At 49.9% G+C, this 17,384-nt stretch overlaps 6 protein-coding genes across 6 annotated transcripts; 3 read left to right on the top strand and 3 right to left on the bottom strand.

Moving 5' to 3' along the window:
* Positions 1 to 1,445: 1,445 nt before the first annotated feature.
* ABOM_008582 (flavin-containing monooxygenase) lies at positions 1,446 to 3,595 on the top strand (the record flags this gene model as incomplete). Its single annotated transcript, XM_022535711.1, has 7 exons — positions 1,446 to 1,707; positions 1,791 to 1,984; positions 2,050 to 2,214; positions 2,273 to 2,438; positions 2,490 to 2,558; positions 2,613 to 3,305; positions 3,381 to 3,595. 7 exons carry the CDS (start codon positions 1,446 to 1,448, stop codon positions 3,593 to 3,595), a joined length of 1,764 nt encoding a protein of 587 aa, XP_022385805.1.
* An 874-nt stretch (positions 3,596 to 4,469) lies between these two features.
* Positions 4,470 to 7,075, top strand: ABOM_008581 (C2H2 finger domain protein (Zms1); the record flags this gene model as incomplete). The annotated part of the gene is made up of 5 exons (XM_022535710.1): positions 4,470 to 4,560; positions 5,220 to 6,160; positions 6,212 to 6,303; positions 6,356 to 6,654; positions 6,702 to 7,075. 5 exons carry the CDS (start codon positions 4,470 to 4,472, stop codon positions 7,073 to 7,075), a joined length of 1,797 nt encoding a protein of 598 aa, XP_022385808.1.
* Positions 7,076 to 7,342: 267 nt separating this feature from the next.
* Positions 7,343 to 9,089, bottom strand: ABOM_008580 (putative extracellular exo-polygalacturonase; the record flags this gene model as incomplete). The annotated part of the gene is made up of 7 exons (XM_022535709.1): positions 7,343 to 7,387; positions 7,440 to 7,514; positions 7,563 to 7,664; positions 7,752 to 7,940; positions 8,005 to 8,269; positions 8,361 to 8,727; positions 8,786 to 9,089. The coding sequence occupies 7 exons, from the start codon at positions 9,087 to 9,089 to the stop codon at positions 7,343 to 7,345; spliced, it is 1,347 nt and encodes a 448-aa protein (XP_022385807.1).
* Positions 9,090 to 10,193: 1,104 nt separating this feature from the next.
* Positions 10,194 to 10,960, bottom strand: ABOM_008579 (mitochondrial pyruvate carrier family protein; the record flags this gene model as incomplete). The annotated part of the gene is made up of 4 exons (XM_022535708.1): positions 10,194 to 10,380; positions 10,436 to 10,572; positions 10,695 to 10,710; positions 10,785 to 10,960. The coding sequence occupies 4 exons, from the start codon at positions 10,958 to 10,960 to the stop codon at positions 10,194 to 10,196; spliced, it is 516 nt and encodes a 171-aa protein (XP_022385821.1).
* A 494-nt stretch (positions 10,961 to 11,454) lies between these two features.
* Positions 11,455 to 11,927, top strand: ABOM_008578 (L51/S25/CI-B8 domain-containing protein; the record flags this gene model as incomplete). Its single annotated transcript, XM_022535707.1, has 4 exons — positions 11,455 to 11,540; positions 11,604 to 11,710; positions 11,777 to 11,809; positions 11,869 to 11,927. 4 exons carry the CDS (start codon positions 11,455 to 11,457, stop codon positions 11,925 to 11,927), a joined length of 285 nt encoding a protein of 94 aa, XP_022385777.1.
* A 140-nt stretch (positions 11,928 to 12,067) lies between these two features.
* On the bottom strand, positions 12,068 to 16,751 carry ABOM_008577 (chitin synthase activator (Chs3); the record flags this gene model as incomplete). Its single annotated transcript, XM_022535706.1, has 7 exons — positions 12,068 to 12,531; positions 12,597 to 12,757; positions 12,828 to 13,000; positions 13,066 to 13,312; positions 13,907 to 14,036; positions 14,099 to 16,327; positions 16,385 to 16,751. 7 exons carry the CDS (start codon positions 16,749 to 16,751, stop codon positions 12,068 to 12,070), a joined length of 3,771 nt encoding a protein of 1,256 aa, XP_022385778.1.
* Positions 16,752 to 17,384: the final 633 nt, after the last annotated feature.

The raw sequence follows: 17,384 nt of genomic DNA, 5'->3' as shown, positions 1-17,384 counted from the left end.
TGGAAGGATCTGGGCTTGCGTCAACGATTTAGCCGAGGAAACCATAGTGGCTTGTAGTCCGTCAGGCGGGCACGTAAATACATGGCTCAGGAGAGGTCTATAACAGTAGAATACGGAAAGTGGGCATGACAGTACTAGTACAATACGCAGAAATGCCGTGCTGAAACGCTACATGGTGACCTGCCGGGGGTTCTCCGGTGCCAATAAAGTTTAAACTTCTCACGACAGTTGGACAGGGATCTCTTCTCCAATGAGACATGCTGTCCATACTCCTCCATAAGCGCCGTAATTCCGCACTTCCTCCATGGATGGAGTCTGTACCGACTTCTAATTTTCTACACTGCATACACTTCACTTCCGTTCGGTGCTGTACGGATTTACGGATTAATGCAAGCACATACAATTCGCCAACCCCAGCAATAACATCATAGCACTGTTCAACCAATTGAAGTGACCCATATTCGATCGATCAACTGCCCCGGCTCCTTCGGCTTGACAGTATACGATCATAATATAATCTCGGGGAGGAGAACACATCAAGCTTCCACCCCCGCAATTTGTCTTAGCCACGGGGGATTCCCGAGACCTGGGGTGGCGTACCCACTGGCTTTCTTTTACTGTGCCTTGGGTTGTGGGAATAGAACAGAAATTTGTTTGCTTGTGAGACTTACTGTGCGAAGACAAGCGCATTGATTATATGTGATGTCAATGTTTGCTGTTCGCGCAGTCACCCAGGGATAGCCGTGTACAAGATGTACTACAAGATGTGATGAGTTGGCAGTATCTATAACAAAACGTATTAAGGGTCACTAGACATGGTGTCTCTGCTCCGAGCCCTAAGAACTGCTTGCTAGGGAAAGTTCGCTACGACCATGCAGCATTCCTTGTTTCTAAGTGCCTACGCCTTAGACTTAGTTTAGCAAAGCATATTCCTTCTCTACCTATTTGACTCTTTAGCTGCTGGCAACGTGCGTATGGCAGAAAAGATATACACACTCGTAACCGAGGTTACTGTACGAAGCTTTGCTCGCAAGGCTTACTATAGGAAAATTGCCAGTTATACCCGGAAAATGAACCCTTATGATGAATAACCAGTTGTTGTTCTCCCCGAAGCCAGGCATGCTCGGGGGGAATTTGGGGGACACGGGGAGGAGATCGGCAATCGAGCTCCGTTTGTGGGATACCACTGGCAGTTGGTGGGTATATGGGAGGCATTTGTGTTCTCTGAATGGCTATAAGTACTGCAGTGGCTGCTGGCCCAAAGCGTCTATAAAAGCCGGCCATAACGCACATACGACATTTCTGACTTGCGCGTTAAAAAAGTGTTCGCAACGCTCGAAGCAAGTCTCAAGCCTGCCCACACTGTTCTTCTGCACGTCAGACTTGACATATATCCCTTCGTTGTTTTCACTGTCTGAATATACCCTTGAGCGGAAACCTCAACTATGTTACGCCTGCTGGCCCAAGCTGCTGGTATCGAGACTACTCACAAAAAGTCTCAATCACCTAGCAGAGACTTTGTTGAACCGCGCTCAATTGATGAGGGTCGTCCTCTAAGGGTAGTCGTCATTGGATCGGGCATTTCTGGGATCATCTCCTCCATCCGATTCAGACAACGAATCCCTAATGTGGACCTCTGTGTCTATGAGAAGAACGCGGACATCGGAGGGACATGGTATGAAAACAGATACCCGGGCTGTGCATGCGGTACGTCTAAAGCTCTCTATATCTAGCCATATATTGTGCTATGAGTGGTCCTTATCTAATACATATTATATTGTGTTTAATAGATATCCCCGCCCACACCTACCAAGCTACATTTGAACCTAATAAGGAGTGGTCAACATTCTATGCTTCATCCCCAGAGATCCATCAGTATTGGAAACAGGTGGCCCGCAAATTTGGCTGCATGGAGTATATCAAGCTCAAACATCAAGTCAGCGGAGCGGTGTGGGATGAACAAAAGAGCAAGTGGCAGTTACAGGTAGATATGAACCATCATCTTCTCCTTACTCCCAAATTATGGTAACTTACTTTTTTCTTATAAAGGTTCAAGACACCGACAGCGGCTCAACATTTTCAGACCAGTGTGATGTACTTATCTCAGCCACGGGGGCTCTGAACAATTGGAAATGGCCCAATATTCCTGGCCTCCATGACTTCAAAGGAAAGCTTTTACACAGTGCTGCTTGGGACGAGAGCTATGATTATAGCGTGAGATAAATTTCAACTAAAGTTTGCCTCGAACCATAACTAACAAGCTGATATACAGGGTAAGAAGGTCGCGGTGATCGGGAACGGTTCTAGTGGGATCCAGATTGTCCCTGCAATGTTACCGAAAGTGGCACATCTTGACCATTATGTAAGAGGCCGGACATGGATCGCGCCCACGTTTGCTCGAGAGGAGATCGATAAACGGGGGGTCGAAATAGAGAACTGTACGTATTTCCTTCCCGTTAGTTTTGTAGCTTACTAACGGTTTCCGATAGTCTCGTTCACTCCGGAAGAGATCAAGACATTCAAGAAGGATCACCAAGCATACCAACAATTTCGCAAAGGTAAGATAGCCGCAAGTCATATCTGCTGAGAATCTTTTGTAACCTGATACGCAGAGATTGAACTCGAATTGCAATCTGTCCATGGCATCACTATTCTAGGTACACCGGAGCAAGTTGGGGCCAGGGAGGTATTCCTGGAGAACATGAAGCGGCGACTATCGAGAAAACCGGAGCTATTAAGTGGTTTGGTGCCATCTTTCCCACCTGTTTGCCGCCGCTTAACACCCGGACCTGGCTACCTCGAAGCCTTGATGGAAGACAATGTGAGCATCATCAGCAGCAATATTGTCCAAGTGGATGCCGATGGGATCATCACAGCCGACGGAACACATCATCCCACTGACGTTATTGTTTGTGCCACCGGGTTCGACACCACGTGGGCACCACGATTCCCAGTTATCGGACGGGGAGGATTATCCCTCGCAGACCGCTGGCAAGACACTCCAGAGACATATCTCTCGATGATGGTTGATGGGTTCCCCAACTACTTCATCAGTCTAGGTCCCAATTCAGCACTCGGCGATGGCAACCTCTTGCTACTAATTGAGAAGGCAATAGATTATTTCACCTTTTGTGTCCAGAAGATGCAAAGAGACAATATACGGACAATGATGGTAAAGAAAGAGGCGGTTGGTCGGTTCACGCGATATTGCGATCAATACTTCACGCGAACAGTCTTCGGGCAGAAGTGTAGCAGCTGGTACAAAGGGGGAGCCGAGGATGGTAGGGTGACGGCTCTGTGGCCTGGTCAGTGTGCCTTGCTATGCATAAGATGCTTATTAAACAAAATCACTCAGTCGTTCAAATGCTAACCAGGTATAGGATCTTCCCTTCATTCGCTGAAAGTGTTCGCACACCCTCGGTGGGAGGAATTCACGTATGAGTACGTGAACGATAACCCCAACGGATGGATCGGGGATGGATGGACGGAGAATGAGAAGAACAAAACAATCAACGTCGACTACTTAGATGACGACCATATTGATTATCCGAAACAGTTATTGAATGCTGTTGCCTCCGTGCAAGTGGGGGAGTGATGAACGCATGTCAACGACGCCGATCAGTGACGAAGGATCCAGTCCCTCTTCAGATGTCGATCCTGATAGAATCATCTACGGCTATGAGTATGATATTTGTCGCAGTGAAATAGATTTTGCGCATTAAAGCCTGTTGTTCTTGTTTTTTCTGCTCTTCAGGGGTATCGAAGTGGCTATAGGCTTTGTTTCATATCTAGTGTTTAGAACTCAATAGTCTGCGCTGTGGCCACCTGCCATCAGCCCATCACATAATAGTATGGATATATTATAGACTCGGTATAATAGCTAAGTATAGCAGGTGCCATAATGGACTCGGTATAGGTATCCAGAGAAGGTATAAACCGGATACCCTTGGCGAAGATCAATGTGGATCCCTTCCTTAGAAAACCGGTAGTGGGATTGACGAAACGCTTCCCGTTCACGGCTTTTCAGGAGCCGTTGGTAAGGTCACGGTATTGAAAAGCTCAAACGCTGATGGTAACGACAATACCGAAGTGAACCAATGAGACGGCAAAGTTGGCTACGGCAGGAAACGGTGTATTACGTAGTCGAACAGGCGCAGCGTCTGTTTCAGGTAACTCATGGTAAGAATTCATGCAATAAGAATCTCACCTTTCTCCCATGATTTAGAAATCCCAGTTTCTGATAATGGATTTCATGAGACCATGGTTCCCTCAACAACTAATCTTTTGGATCATCTTCTTGTTCCCGGTCTTTCAAAGAAATCATCTCATTGCCCCCATTTGAATTAATTCCCCACTGGATTTCCACTTCGCCTCCCCCCCAGAAAGGCCCCCATCGCATTCTCTTCCTCGACCCCCCTCTCCGTTTTACCCCAGGATTTCTTCTCCCCGATGCACACCAAATTCTCGCCATGAAATCCTCTGCAAGCAAGCATTTCTGCTGTACCATCTGTCAGCGAGGTTTCACCCGCATTGACCATCTTAAGCGCCACCATCTGCGCCGTATGTTCGTCTGCGCCTTTGTCTTGCCCCGGTCTCGGCGACGCCGCTGTGGCCGCGGATGGACCTCCCCGGTCATAACTAACTGGTGAATTAATTGACTTGCAGATTCCGGAGTAAAGCCATACTCATGCGTTTTTTGCAATGAATCATTCGCTCGATGGTTTGTAATTACTCTCTTATCTGTCTACATTCTTTTTTTTACTTTTCTTTTTTTTCCCTTTTTCCTTTCTTTTTTTGTTTTCACTTTTGTTATCCCCTTTAGAGCGGATCCCCTTTTAGCTACCAGACGGTCGCAACAATCAATTGATGATACTTTCATTCAGTGATAATCTACGGGACCACTACGCGGACTGCGCTCAACGAGGAGACCGAAAGATTCCCGAAACTGGACAAAGAGGCAGAAGGCGTCATGCATGCCAATCGGCAAGTCCATCCTAATTGTTGCCTTATTCACCCACAAGGCATAGCTCCTAACGGCCTACGCATATAGTGTACGTCGATGAAACTGCGATGCGATGGCCTACGGCCTTGCAGCTCTTGTCAGAAAAGAAATCTCCATTGCAATAACGAGCGCAACCAAGTGAAAGACCACGAAACGGGAGGTATAAGCACCACTTATAGGCCTCTGTTTTCCGGACTACCTACTAATGGCTGAATAGGCTCGGTATCTTCCAAGAACAACGACCAAGAACCGTCGTCAGATCGGGGATCGATCAAATTCCTCCTCAATGGAGGCACAGACACTTTCACGGAACACTGGAACCTCCCTCCCAGCAATGACCGACCCCGTAGGCTCAACGATTATAAGAGCCCAAAGAGCTTTGAGGAAGCCGACAGCTCCATCCTAGAATACTCGACCAAGGAAAGTTATCTGGAATACGCTCCAACATACATTGAGTCAGACCCGGTGGCTCTATCTTTCTTCCACGACACGTTTCTTGATTTTTTTAATGGCCCGTTCGGAGATCCCCATAGGTCGACAAATGATCCATACACAAGCGGGATGGCGTATCAGTCCATGGCACCCTCTACGCAAGATTCTGATCTCAGATTGACCGAACAGCAGCCCGCTTACGAGCATGAAGCTCCGTTTGCAACCGCCATGATACAGGCGATTTTGACGAAAGTTTGGTCCCTTCATCTCGATGCTAAAACGCAGGAGGAGATTTCGGAAATGCTGAACTTCCTACTGGCACCTACACGCATGCGGAAATATATGGCACTGTACTTCAAGTACTGGCAACCCAATTGTCCAATGATCCATGTTCCAACGTTTGACCCGAGGACTGTGTCGCTATCGCTTCTCACGTCGGTTTGCTTCATGGGTGCCAAGTATACTGAGGATAAGAGAGAGCTGGACGCCGCGCAGCGATTAGTCGACTTTGCGGAACTGTTTGTCTTCTCCAGCGGAATTTTCTCGAGCGAAAATGAGATCAGTTCGACATATTATGGGGTCCGAAATGCTGATGACGATCCTAATTGCTGGGTTCAATTCCAGAATCTACAGGCTGCATTCCTCATGGTGATATGTCAGTACTGGTCAGGAAGCCGTACGTCACGGAATCGAGCAATGGAAAATCGGTTTAGCGAAGTCATCAAGGTAAGGTTGGTGCAAAGCAGCGGAGTTGTTCGTAGGGGCTGACTAGGGCAGGTTGCGCGCAGAATGGGTCTACCCGCGTTTCAGCATGGATCCGAGGAGCGTCTTCATGAGTATTTATGGATTCAGAGGGAGTGTCGTATACGGTACGTTGAGCTACCATTCTTTGAACCCCCAATATCACTAACCACTTGACAGCGCCATCAACTTAATCTCACTGCTGGACTGCGCATTCTCGTTCTATTCGAACTACCCATGCCGTTTGTCTCATAACGAAATGGAGTGCGCGCTGCCTTGTGTGGAGTCCGTATTTGAATCGGCGCATCCATTCCAGGAACCCAACTTCGAACTATCCCGGGATATAACTCTATCCGAAGCTTTCCAAATGTTATTTGAAGAAGAAAGCAGCCGGGCCTCATCACCTTCCACGTCCGGCTCTACCGTTGCAGAAACCCTCGCCAAACTCACTATCCTGGACACGTTCATGTTGATTCACTGTAAGTAAATGCTCTCGTGTACGTCACCTCTATCTGACGGGAAACAGTGCTTTACGCTTTCATAAACACGCACATGACACTTCTCGCTACTACAGTGTCGAAAGCACGTGTCCCACACTCCCAGCAGATGCACGGCTCTCGGGCCCATAATTATCGTTCGGCGATACCAGAGGACTCTACACTCGATTCCATACGCATAGCACTCTCTCGGTGGCACGATCACTGGACCAGGCTGCGCAGCGCAACGTCCAGCCATGACTGGGCCTCCATGGGCTTCTACAAGAACGGCTACCATTTCTGGCTTGTGTCACAGCTCCTGATCACCAAGAAAGAGAGTGTGGACGTGGTGATGCGCATGGAAGTGAAGTGTGAGGACAAGCTGGAGCAACTCAAAGTTCTGCTGAAGGATGACAACGAATGACGCTTTATGACTGAGTCGCGTTACAACGACTCATTCAATTCTTCTTTTCTTTTTCTCGTTTGTTCTTTCTTGGACAGGCGCTCGCTGTATACACGACGGAATGGGTGCATGATTGTACGATACACTAGAGCATTCAGGCGTTACGAGTACATATACTTGGTTTTAGAGGGACATTTTGAATACCACATCATAGATTCGGGGGTGGATTTGCGATTCCAAATCGTTGCACAAACTTTGTTCCTCTCAGTAACCAACACACACATCTAATTAGCTGGACGAAGCACATTCAACATCCAAGAACTCCTCATCAACCTATACAATATCAGCCCATGCAATCTCAGTACACACAGTAAGAGCAACTCACATTGGTACAAATAAAATCACTGTTCCCCTTAGGACTCTTGACATCGATATTCGTGGCATGAATACCAGAGCAAACCTAAACCGTTAGCATCCCATGTACCCTCCTCGACGAAACAAAACTCACATCAGGACTCGAGCAAATAATCGTTCCGACGTTAGGGTCATTCTTTGCAGATGTGACACCCGTGAGATCATTGAAGTAGACATCGCTAATCGTAAGGTTGCTCTGTTCCAAACCAAGTCAGCCAAACCCATCCCTTCTATATGATATCCCAAGCAGCATCTCCCCGGTGAATACGAAAGAAAGTCATACCGGATGCTCGTTACACAACGTCTGATTCTTCTGTCCATAACACTGCGTAACCTCAATTGCCCAGTCCACGTTCTCAATGTACATGTGGTCGTAGGTAATGTTCTGGACACTGCCGAGGCCGCCTCCACCCTGGAGATCTTCGGACATTGCGCTGGACACACCGGGCCAGACCTTGATGCGGGCCATGTCCTTTTCCCCCTGTTAGTGGATTGAAATGCCGGGTGGACTAATGGGGTTTGGTACGGGGACATACAGAGGCATTATACATGGAGATGTTGTAGACGAGGACGTTCTGCACGATGTCGACTTCGCCTTGGTATTGGCCTAGTGAGCCCACGGAGATACCGTGGGAACCATTGCAGTGGAGGTTCTGAACAAGGATCTCAGTGCTGTTTGGTTTGAAGGAGACACAGTCTTTCAAATTTCTTATGGTTAGTGTATTCACAAAGACGGCGGGGAGGAAGAAAGAAAACATACCATCACCGTTGTTGATGACCGAGTTCTGGATAACGATATTACTCGACCGATACGTATCCCTTCTCCATCATCAGCACCTCTATTAACTCCAATAGAGATAACCCAAAAAATAGAAGAAAAAAGGAAACATACCATCCATCCGTATTCTTCGCCTCATTTTCACTGCTACTATACCCCCAAACATCAATCCCATCGAACAGCACATCCGAACTATTCGCAACGAGCTGATACCACTGCGGCGAATACCGCAACTTCAGAGGGCCGATCGTGCCCCCGTGCAGCCCGATAATGCCGACGAGAATGGGCCGCAGGATGAGCGCATCCTCAGCGTACAGGTCGTACCAGACCTGGCCGTTCCCGTTGAGTTCGCCGCCGCCATAGACGTTGACGTCTGTGCCGCCGAGGTTGAAGAAGGTGGTCGCGTTCTGGAAAGTGTGTTTGAAGGAGTTCTCTTGCCAGTAGTCTGTGTCTGGGGTGAAGGTGATTTTGCCGAGGATTTCTGGGGTCGTCTGATCAGTGTTCTTGTGGTTTTGGTGTCGCGATGCCCATGTACATACCCAGATCTACATGCTTCAGGAAGGTCATGTCCAAGGCTGTGCCAATCGTGTACTCCTTGTCTTCGTCAAAGACGACCTTGCCGCCGTTGTTGCATTGCTTCAGGGCAGAGAGGATATATGGTGCATCATCCGTTCCGTCTTCGTTACTGTGGACGTGACAGGTCTTGTTCCGGGGTGAACTGGCCGGAAGAGGTCGGAATGGTGGTTTGGGCCCGACTGCGTTGGTTCTGGACAGGGAGAAGCCTTCTACCGGTAGGCTGAGGCCTAGGGAGAGGAGGAGGGTGGTTGCTTGTGTGAGCTTCATGGCTCGTGTTCTTGTTGGGTGTTTAGGAGGTCAATCAATGGCTGGGTTCAGTTTCGTGATGGCGCTATCTAGGATGTAGGTGCTACAGAATCGGGGTCTCTACCACGGGCTTAAAGTGCAGACAGAGGTAGGGACGGGGCCATAGGCAAATATATAGGTTTTATTTCTGGTAAACAGGCTGATATACTCTAGCCTGCATCCGTCAACGAGTCCACTAGGATAAACCCATTCATTTACTTCCCGCCAATCTTCTCGCCAGCGGGTGAAAGTAAAGTGGGGAGCATTGAAGCCTTGCAGCACTCATCATAAGACAAGCTGTATCGGAGAAATGAAGGCTGAAATTAACGGATGTTGTATAGGGTTGGGATTCGCCGCTTCTGATAGGAGGGATAATACGGCCGGGATTAATCCGATTGGGAGGAGAAATTGGACGATCGTTACTCCGTTTTGAAGCCCCGGATTTATGGCTGGACGTGTTTATGGGGGAAACACTCAGTTACTCGGCTAGGGTTGGTTGAACGTGTTGCTGTTCATGTGGAGTTGTCCGGGGTTGCTCTCGATGTTGGGGTTGGCATGACATAATCTCACGTCTATGAGTGGATACTATTCATTTATTCGAACTCAGTACCTTTCACTTCGGGGTGTTGTTCACCTTGTAGTGTGTATCTTAAGGAAAGAAAAAAGAGTTAAGATCGTCCATCTCCAGGAACAAGTGCATTGCGGTATATATTAGGGCTAGTCCTTCGTCTTCCGTAGAGTGATTGACTGGTTATTTCCACGTGATCATTCGGCATTCGATTACATACCCCAGTAACTTGTGGGCTAGCATAAGGGAAGATAATTTTTAGATAAATTCGGTTTATCTAACGTCTTCGGCGGGAAACCAGTGCAGCCCTGGTTTAATATATACAAACAAGAACGCCAGTCGTGTTGCGTTGAACCAGTAGAGCCCCCGAAGTATTGTCTATCGAGTGCTAGATGCCCAAATCCACCCAGAAGCTTGTCAATCGACGGTCTATTTTCCTGATGGACAATTTCCTTTTAGACCCTCGTCGGGCCCCCTTGCGCGGTAGAGTCCCATCTAGAGGAACCAGTTGAACCGATTTATGCGGACTTCTTCTCAACGGCAGCCTCGGCCTTCACGGCGGCCTCCTTCGCTGAGTCAACCACTTCGTGTTCCATCGACTTGATGGCTTCGACGGGAGATTCGTCCAGGCTACGGTGGTAGTTATAGATACGACCGACCTGAACGACACCGACACATCCGAGGAAAAAGTTGACAGCAGCAAGCCTGGGTCAATCAGCACTCTATATCTCATGGACTGCGCTCTCTGAGATCAACGTACAGGTAGTTCTTAGGTTTGATGATCAGACACCAGCGGGTCCAGATGGCTCCGGTAGCCGTCAGGGCACCGTTCTGAGTCAAAGACAGCTTCTCGGCGGGACGGCTAAGATCGGAGATACCGGCGATGACCAGAGCCCACTAAGCGAAGTCAGCTATATCCATAGATCTGTGAAGTTCGTGAATTGCGGCCGCCGACGCGGTTATCATGTTCATTATTGTGGTGCGTAACGGCGTCCGGCAAGGGAGGGTGCATATTATACCTTCATGACAGGGGCCCTAAAGCAACAAGCATTAGAACAGTAAATCCAAGCAAAGAGTTTATACAGACGCCCAGAAATTAAACAACATACCAGAAATGCACCGTCTTGACACCAACGGGGCTGTTCCATATACGCTGGAAAGTGCTCTGTTGCTCGGCGGCGGCATCCGAGCTCTGGAAGCGGCGTCCGGCGCCAAAGCGACGCTGCGCATTGCGAAAAGCAGCGCGAGAGTTCTGGAAGAAACGAAGACCGACACGGGAGGACATCTTGAAAGTGAGGAGCGAAGAAGATGGGGAAGGGAGAGGCAAATGCCGGAAGGCGGAGAAGTGGAGATGGGCTCTCAACCGGAGTTTAGATTAGCAATGTCGAGTCGCACCAGAGGATCAATTTCAACTCTGGGAAATAGAAATGGAGGAGTGGAGATTGACAGAAGGAGAAGAAGTAAGTAAGTGAATCAACAGAAGGATAGGATATCAGAGATGAAGCCGACCTCGGCGGTCGCCGTCGGGAATGCTTTCAATCGTTGGGGTTGCGGCTCTTTTCCGGCTGAGGTAAGCGGTGACAATCACGCTTGACCGGATTGGTCCACGGCCTCAGACCTCAATTCATCACCGTTTCAATCGTTCGATCACCCCTCCGTTGGCTCCAATTGATACCCCAGCTCTGTTTTGATCCGTTTGATCGGGGAAGCAGCTCCTTACTCTCATTGCCTATCGCCGTCTATCCTCTTAATCCGGTCTTCCATCATCCCCCTTTCACAATGTCCGGCAAATATGTTTTCACCAAGGGTCTGAAGGAGCTGCGCTTCCTTTTCTGTCAGACTTCAGAGCACAGCGCTCCCACAAGGTGTGTTCGGAGATTCGATTTCTGGTCAAGGGTGGCGTGGGATTCACAAATAACACCCAATAGGACCTTCCTGCAGCGCGCATACCCCACCATGAAGAAGCACAACCCTCACGTCCCCATTCTGATGCGCGAGGCCAGCGGTACTCTGCCTAAGGTGTATGCCAGATACGGTATGCTACAATCGTACCTACAATGGCTAGCGACGCAGAAAAGGCTAATACAGGAGTGATATACAGCATTTGGCAAGGAAAAACTCGAGCCATTGAATGGTAAGAGGTCATTTGTTCGAATTGACTTGGTTTCAATTACTGATATCAAACCCGTACAGGCTTGTCGGATGCACAGATCGAAGAAAAACTTACCAAGCTCGTGAAGGAGTCGTCATAGCGAATTTTCCGCACTTCCGTATATGTCCATGCATCGTGTTCAAATCGTCAACCATTGTATCTATAGATGAACTGGAAAATTCAATTTACTTCGAAACAATCAAGGGACGCCTGGAATCTCTTCTATTTATACCATCTAATTCACAGAGAACTACTACTGTTGGCTACCTGACCGAATCTAAACTGCGCCCAGCTCATACTGCCCTCACCCATCGTCCACAGCCTCTTGCCGACATCATCTCCCGCAGCTCCGGCGCCAACGTGAATGGGAAGCAGATGGTCAAAGGTCGGATGTGCCTGCCGAGCATCAGGTCTCTTCAACAGATCCGCCAGGGCCTGTTCTCTCTCCACCGGGGGAGCCGTGGCCGCTTTCTTCAACGCCTCATCGAAGCTGGTGGTGTACGGCAGCGGCCGCGAATCGTTCATGGAGAAAAACAGATCGCGCAGGTTGTGGACCGCCATTCCAGAGACGATTATGAGGATATTTTCATCGCGGAGGCTAGACACGGCCTGTCCGAGCCGGTAATGCGCGACAGGATCCTCGTTCTTGAACAACGAAACCTGCACAATGGGCACGTTCAACGGGTTTGACTCAGGCTCAAACGCTATATGCTATTAGTTTCTTGTTCACCGCATCAAGCACCATTTCTCGCAAAGAAGATGAACCTACCACACTTGAAACTCGCCCACACACCATGATCCAATCCTCTTTTCACACCTTCCGCCTTGATCCCCGCTTTCCCAAGCAGATCAAGCACCTTATTCGCGACCTCCCTGCTGCCCACATTGGGGTACTTCTCCTTGTAATAATGGCTGGGGAAGCCGTAGAAACTAGCCAAAAGTCAGCACACATCACCCAATCCCCACCCAAAAATCGCAAGAGGATCCAAGAAAAACATACTCATAGATCAAATCCGTAATCTCAGCCGTATTAACCTGAACCGTATCCCTACCGGCCTGCCAATGCGCCGAGAAAACCACCACAGCCTTCGGCTTCACCTTGGTCGTAATCTCCTTGCCAATCTGCCCCAGCTTCTTATACGCCGGGTGATCCGTCTGGTACATGACATTCGGCTTTGGTATAGATAGTCAGAATTTCTCCCTCTCTCTTAAAATCCCACAGAGAACATCAAACTTACACCCCCATGACTCAAAAAATAAATCGGCGTTCGACCCATCTTCTCACTACCAGCCGCTGTCTTAGAGACCTTCCTACTTACAGCGGGAGGAGCACTTGTGAAGAATCGTTTGAGACCTAACAGGTTGGCGGCTTGGGAGTCCCGGTACTCCTCTATGTTCTTGTTGGTATTGTAGCCTATGAAGAAGGCCAGCGATACTGCGATGAGGACAGTGAGGATGGCGAGCGCTGTGAGTGGGAATGGTTTTCTAGGTGATTGTTGAGTTGGGGTTGTGGTGGGTTGGGAAGACATATAGTGTTTTTTTTTTGTCTTTGGGATGGTTAGTAGTTATATATGTGTGGTTTGTAGTTCTGGGTGGAATTTATTGGGAATTGTTTTTTATACAGTTTACAAGTTATATAGTGTAGCCAATGGTGATGTCGGGCTGGGATTGCAAATTGTAAGCAGTTGTCAGCCGGAGGCGCGGAAGTGCGGAATCGGTCCGCTCTGGGTTTCAAGTATGTTTTTGTTTTTGCATTAGTGCTTCATTGGATTATGGTAGATGTTATTGGTATGTATAAGTTGTTGCCCTGAGAGGAGATGGTCTTTCATGTACATAGTGTATTTGTATTAGTCTTAATTTCTTGGAATCTCGCTCTATGTTCTGGAGGCACATAAATAATAACAGGGTATACATCATATGGTATTCATCAAGTCTTCCATCTCCAACGTTTCAACCATGTGCATAGTCTTAATTCCAACCCGGTCGAAAGAAGATAAAGCCAATGCAAATGGGATATAAAAGAAAAGAAAATCTTCATGCATGAGACATTAAATCTATAACCTCCCGTTCCGACCTCACATGAGAATGCAGTCGCCTTCGTTTTGCTTCTGTTGGTTGGTACCAGACCGAGAAAGCCGGGCTTTCTGCATCTGGGCGCCTCCCTTCTTGATTTCTTCCAGACGTTCGCGGGCTTTCGGGAATCCTTGGGCTGTGTAGTAGAATAACGTCGATTAGCAATTGTATCAAAGCGATGGACTGCAAAGCACTCACCAGCTGCCCGCCAATACCATCGCTTGGCATCCTCCATATTGGCGGTGACTCCGATTCCAACCTCGGTATAGTAACCCATTGCATATTCTGCCTTTGCAAGACTGGAAGTGGCGGCCTTGCGTGCCCAGAGGTAGGCTTCCGTGTCGCTCTGCTGCAGAATCCCCTCCGCGCCAGTCAGATACCATCCGCTCAGGGCAAGCTCACTCTGGTGCTCGCCCTGCGCAGCCGCATGAGTATACCAAAAGATACTCTGCCGGGGGTCCACGGGGCACCCCATCAACCCATACTCGTACGCAGTGGCTAGTTGGAACTGGGAGAACTTATACCCCAGTTCGGCAGCTTGGTGGTATAGCTGACTAGCATACGCCTCATCACGAATGACTATGTCATTCGGGCCCGCATTAGCATACATGAGCGCAAGTTCATGCAGTGCGTGTGGGTTCTCGGCATCAGCACGTTCTGCGGCACGCTTCAGCCAGGAGATACCCTCGCGAGGGTTCTTGGCTTGCCCGAGAAGCCCCTTAAGCATAATCATTCCCATCTTATACATCGCTGGTGGATCTCCCAAAGATGCAGCACGCTTATACCAATGCACTGCCTTGAACGGATCGCGCTTGGTACCACCGCCTTCTTCCGCGCCAATTTCACAACACACAGCCGTGCGGTACGCCGACTGGCCATGCCCCTGCTTAGCAGCCGTTTGGTACAAGTGGAAAGCTTCTTTGTGATCAACCTGAAGGCCCAATAGCCCTTGACCGTAGCAGTCCGCCAAGAAAAATTGTGCGTCCGCATATCCGCTGGACACAAGCTTTTTGACGATTTTGTAAGCATCCATCGCATACTTCTCCCTCGCTTTCGCCTTGGACTTGGGATCTAGCCGACTGCTCTCAACAAGTACCACCGAGGCCTCGGCCAGCTTCTGGGCGAGTAACAGTTGGGTCTTCTTGTCCGAAGGATTGCTCTTGGCCACCCGCTGCAACTGTTGAAGCTCTTCTTGCGTCACTGGCCCGGCGGGGGAATCAGCCGGAGTGCCTTGCTGCGCGGCAATAGGAGGCGGTGCGGAGTCAGCCGCGCTGTTGTACTGGCGTACAGGTGCTGGCTTGCTACCCTGATCGTGTCCGGGCCGGAAAGGTGCAGGATGGTGAGGTAGCGCATCGGGGTTTTGCTCGGGGTCTACCGGGTCCATCTGATTCACGACTGGGGGCGGCGCTTCGTTCGCATATGTGGGTTGATTGGCCCGGTACGGCTGAGGTCCATTGCTGCGAATGGAGCCACCGCGGCTTGCGTACCCAGTCTGTTCATCGGGGTATGCATTCATTTGCGACCCCCAGCTACCATGTTGTTGGTGTGGAGTCTGCATAGGATCTTCATAGCCGAACCCGTAATCCATCCCCTCCTGGTACTGCGCAGCGGGTGCTGATGCAGGGAGGTCAAAGTGGAATCCTGCATTCTCGAATTGATTTGGCACAACCCCTGGTCTTATCTCCGGCTGAGATTGGACATGATGAACTTCGGTGGGCTGCGGGCTGAACGCCGCGTACTGGCCCTGAGGAGCGGGAGGAGCAGGTGTTTTGGGTTTCGGCTGTTCTAATCCGGGCAAACTTTCGTCGATTGCACCACCATGGCCACCATCAGGCATAGCATCGAAATTAGGCATATCGGGCTCATCTGCGTGGGCCGTGCTATAATAGCTATCCAGTAATGCGTCGACGTGGAGAGACTTGTGCGCATTGCTTTTCGCGGCAAATGTGGGGTCTTGGTATGTCGCCTGTCCGGGATACATTGGCTTAGGCACGGGCGGGGCCACCGGTGGTGTCATTGTCGGTGCAGCTGTAGCGGGCATGGTTGCGCTCCTATTGATATGCGGTATCGGCGGTGGTCCATTAGGGTCAGTATAAGACCGCTCACTCCGCTCACTCCGATCAGACCGTCCGGTCGTCGGGCGCCCTTGGCTCGCAGATCTTACGGGACCAGCAGGATAATCTCCCCTACCCCGTCCAGCGGAGCCAGGGGGCGGTTGTCGAGGCATCTCCTGCCGTCGTCCGTGCGACGTATGCGGACGGTCTGGCACAGTTACAGGCGACATTGGGCCATTGAGATCCATCCTCGCCATTCCAGTTTCAATTCCTGTTGAAGTTGAGCCGGACCGGCTGCGAGGTTCCTGGGAGGGAAATATCGGAAACGGATTGTCCCACGCTGCGTTGGAGGGAGGCGGCACAGGACGAGGGGCTGGATTATAATCAGTACTTGATTTACAGGCCCGTTTGATGCAAAGGTTTCACTCACGAGGCCTTGAGCGATCTTGCCTTGACGGCGCTCGCCTGTCACCATAGCCACGAGGCGCATCGTATCGGTTTGGCGGCGGTCGACCTCTTGGCGCATATCCGCGATCAGGTCGTGGCTCCATGGGAGGGCCATAACCTCCCCGCGGTGGGCGTGGAGCACCTCGTGGAGGTCCGTATGATCTCGGGACTGCTTGGTCACCCGGATAACCGTATCCAACATCGTCATAGCCTCCATTACCAGACGGGTAACCGTAATCATATCCTTGGTCAAAATGTCCGTCTTGCGGCGGGCCTGCGGGCCGAGAGGGACGAGGGCCGTAGTTTCTCACGGGCGGAGGCCTCTGCGCTGGATGCTGAGGGTAAGCCATGACAAAGCTCAAAGCTCAAAGCTTCAGTTACGGAGACAACTGTCGTTCACTACTGAAAAGCGGGTTGGCTTTCTTTGTCCAGCTGGACACCAACTAATTCATGTGCGAGCCTGTATCACGACTCTGGTCCTAATCCACTACGTATCTATCTGGAGGTCAGCTGGTCCATTTGTGTGAAAGGTCCAGTCAGGACAACTGGAAGGATGCGCGCAACGGTCGAAGCTTACTGGAACGCGACAGTAAAAGAATGAATACCACCAGCCCCTCGAGTCGAACAAGCGCAGCAGAAGTATGCGATCATAAACCAATCAATGAAGTACGCGTGCCTGCAACGGGAGAGACATTGTCAGCGGACAATCTTGGGTGTGGAGGACTTGAAAAGCCGAGTGCGCGATTGGAGCGTCAATGCGCCAGGACAACCAACTTGTTCGAAGGTAAATCAGAGCCACAGGGGGGTGGGTTGGAGGGGACTCAGGGATGTTTCTCCAAAGGAATGAAGGAGACACAGCAACGGAAGGAGTCGAACTGAAAAGCAAAAACGACCAAACGACAGACAAGTTCCCTGTGGTTTGTGGAAAAAGAGCGTGTGACCACGGAGGGGGGGGGGGAATGAGGGCGAGTTAGTTTTATTTT

Source organism: Aspergillus bombycis, assembly GCF_001792695.1.
Source record: "Aspergillus bombycis strain NRRL26010 chromosome Unknown contig00096, whole genome shotgun sequence".
In the NCBI taxonomy this organism is placed as follows: Eukaryota; Fungi; Ascomycota; class Eurotiomycetes; order Eurotiales; family Aspergillaceae; genus Aspergillus; species Aspergillus bombycis.
The sequence above is the reverse complement of the archived record's forward strand: the minus strand, read 5'-3'. Positions and strand labels throughout refer to the sequence as shown.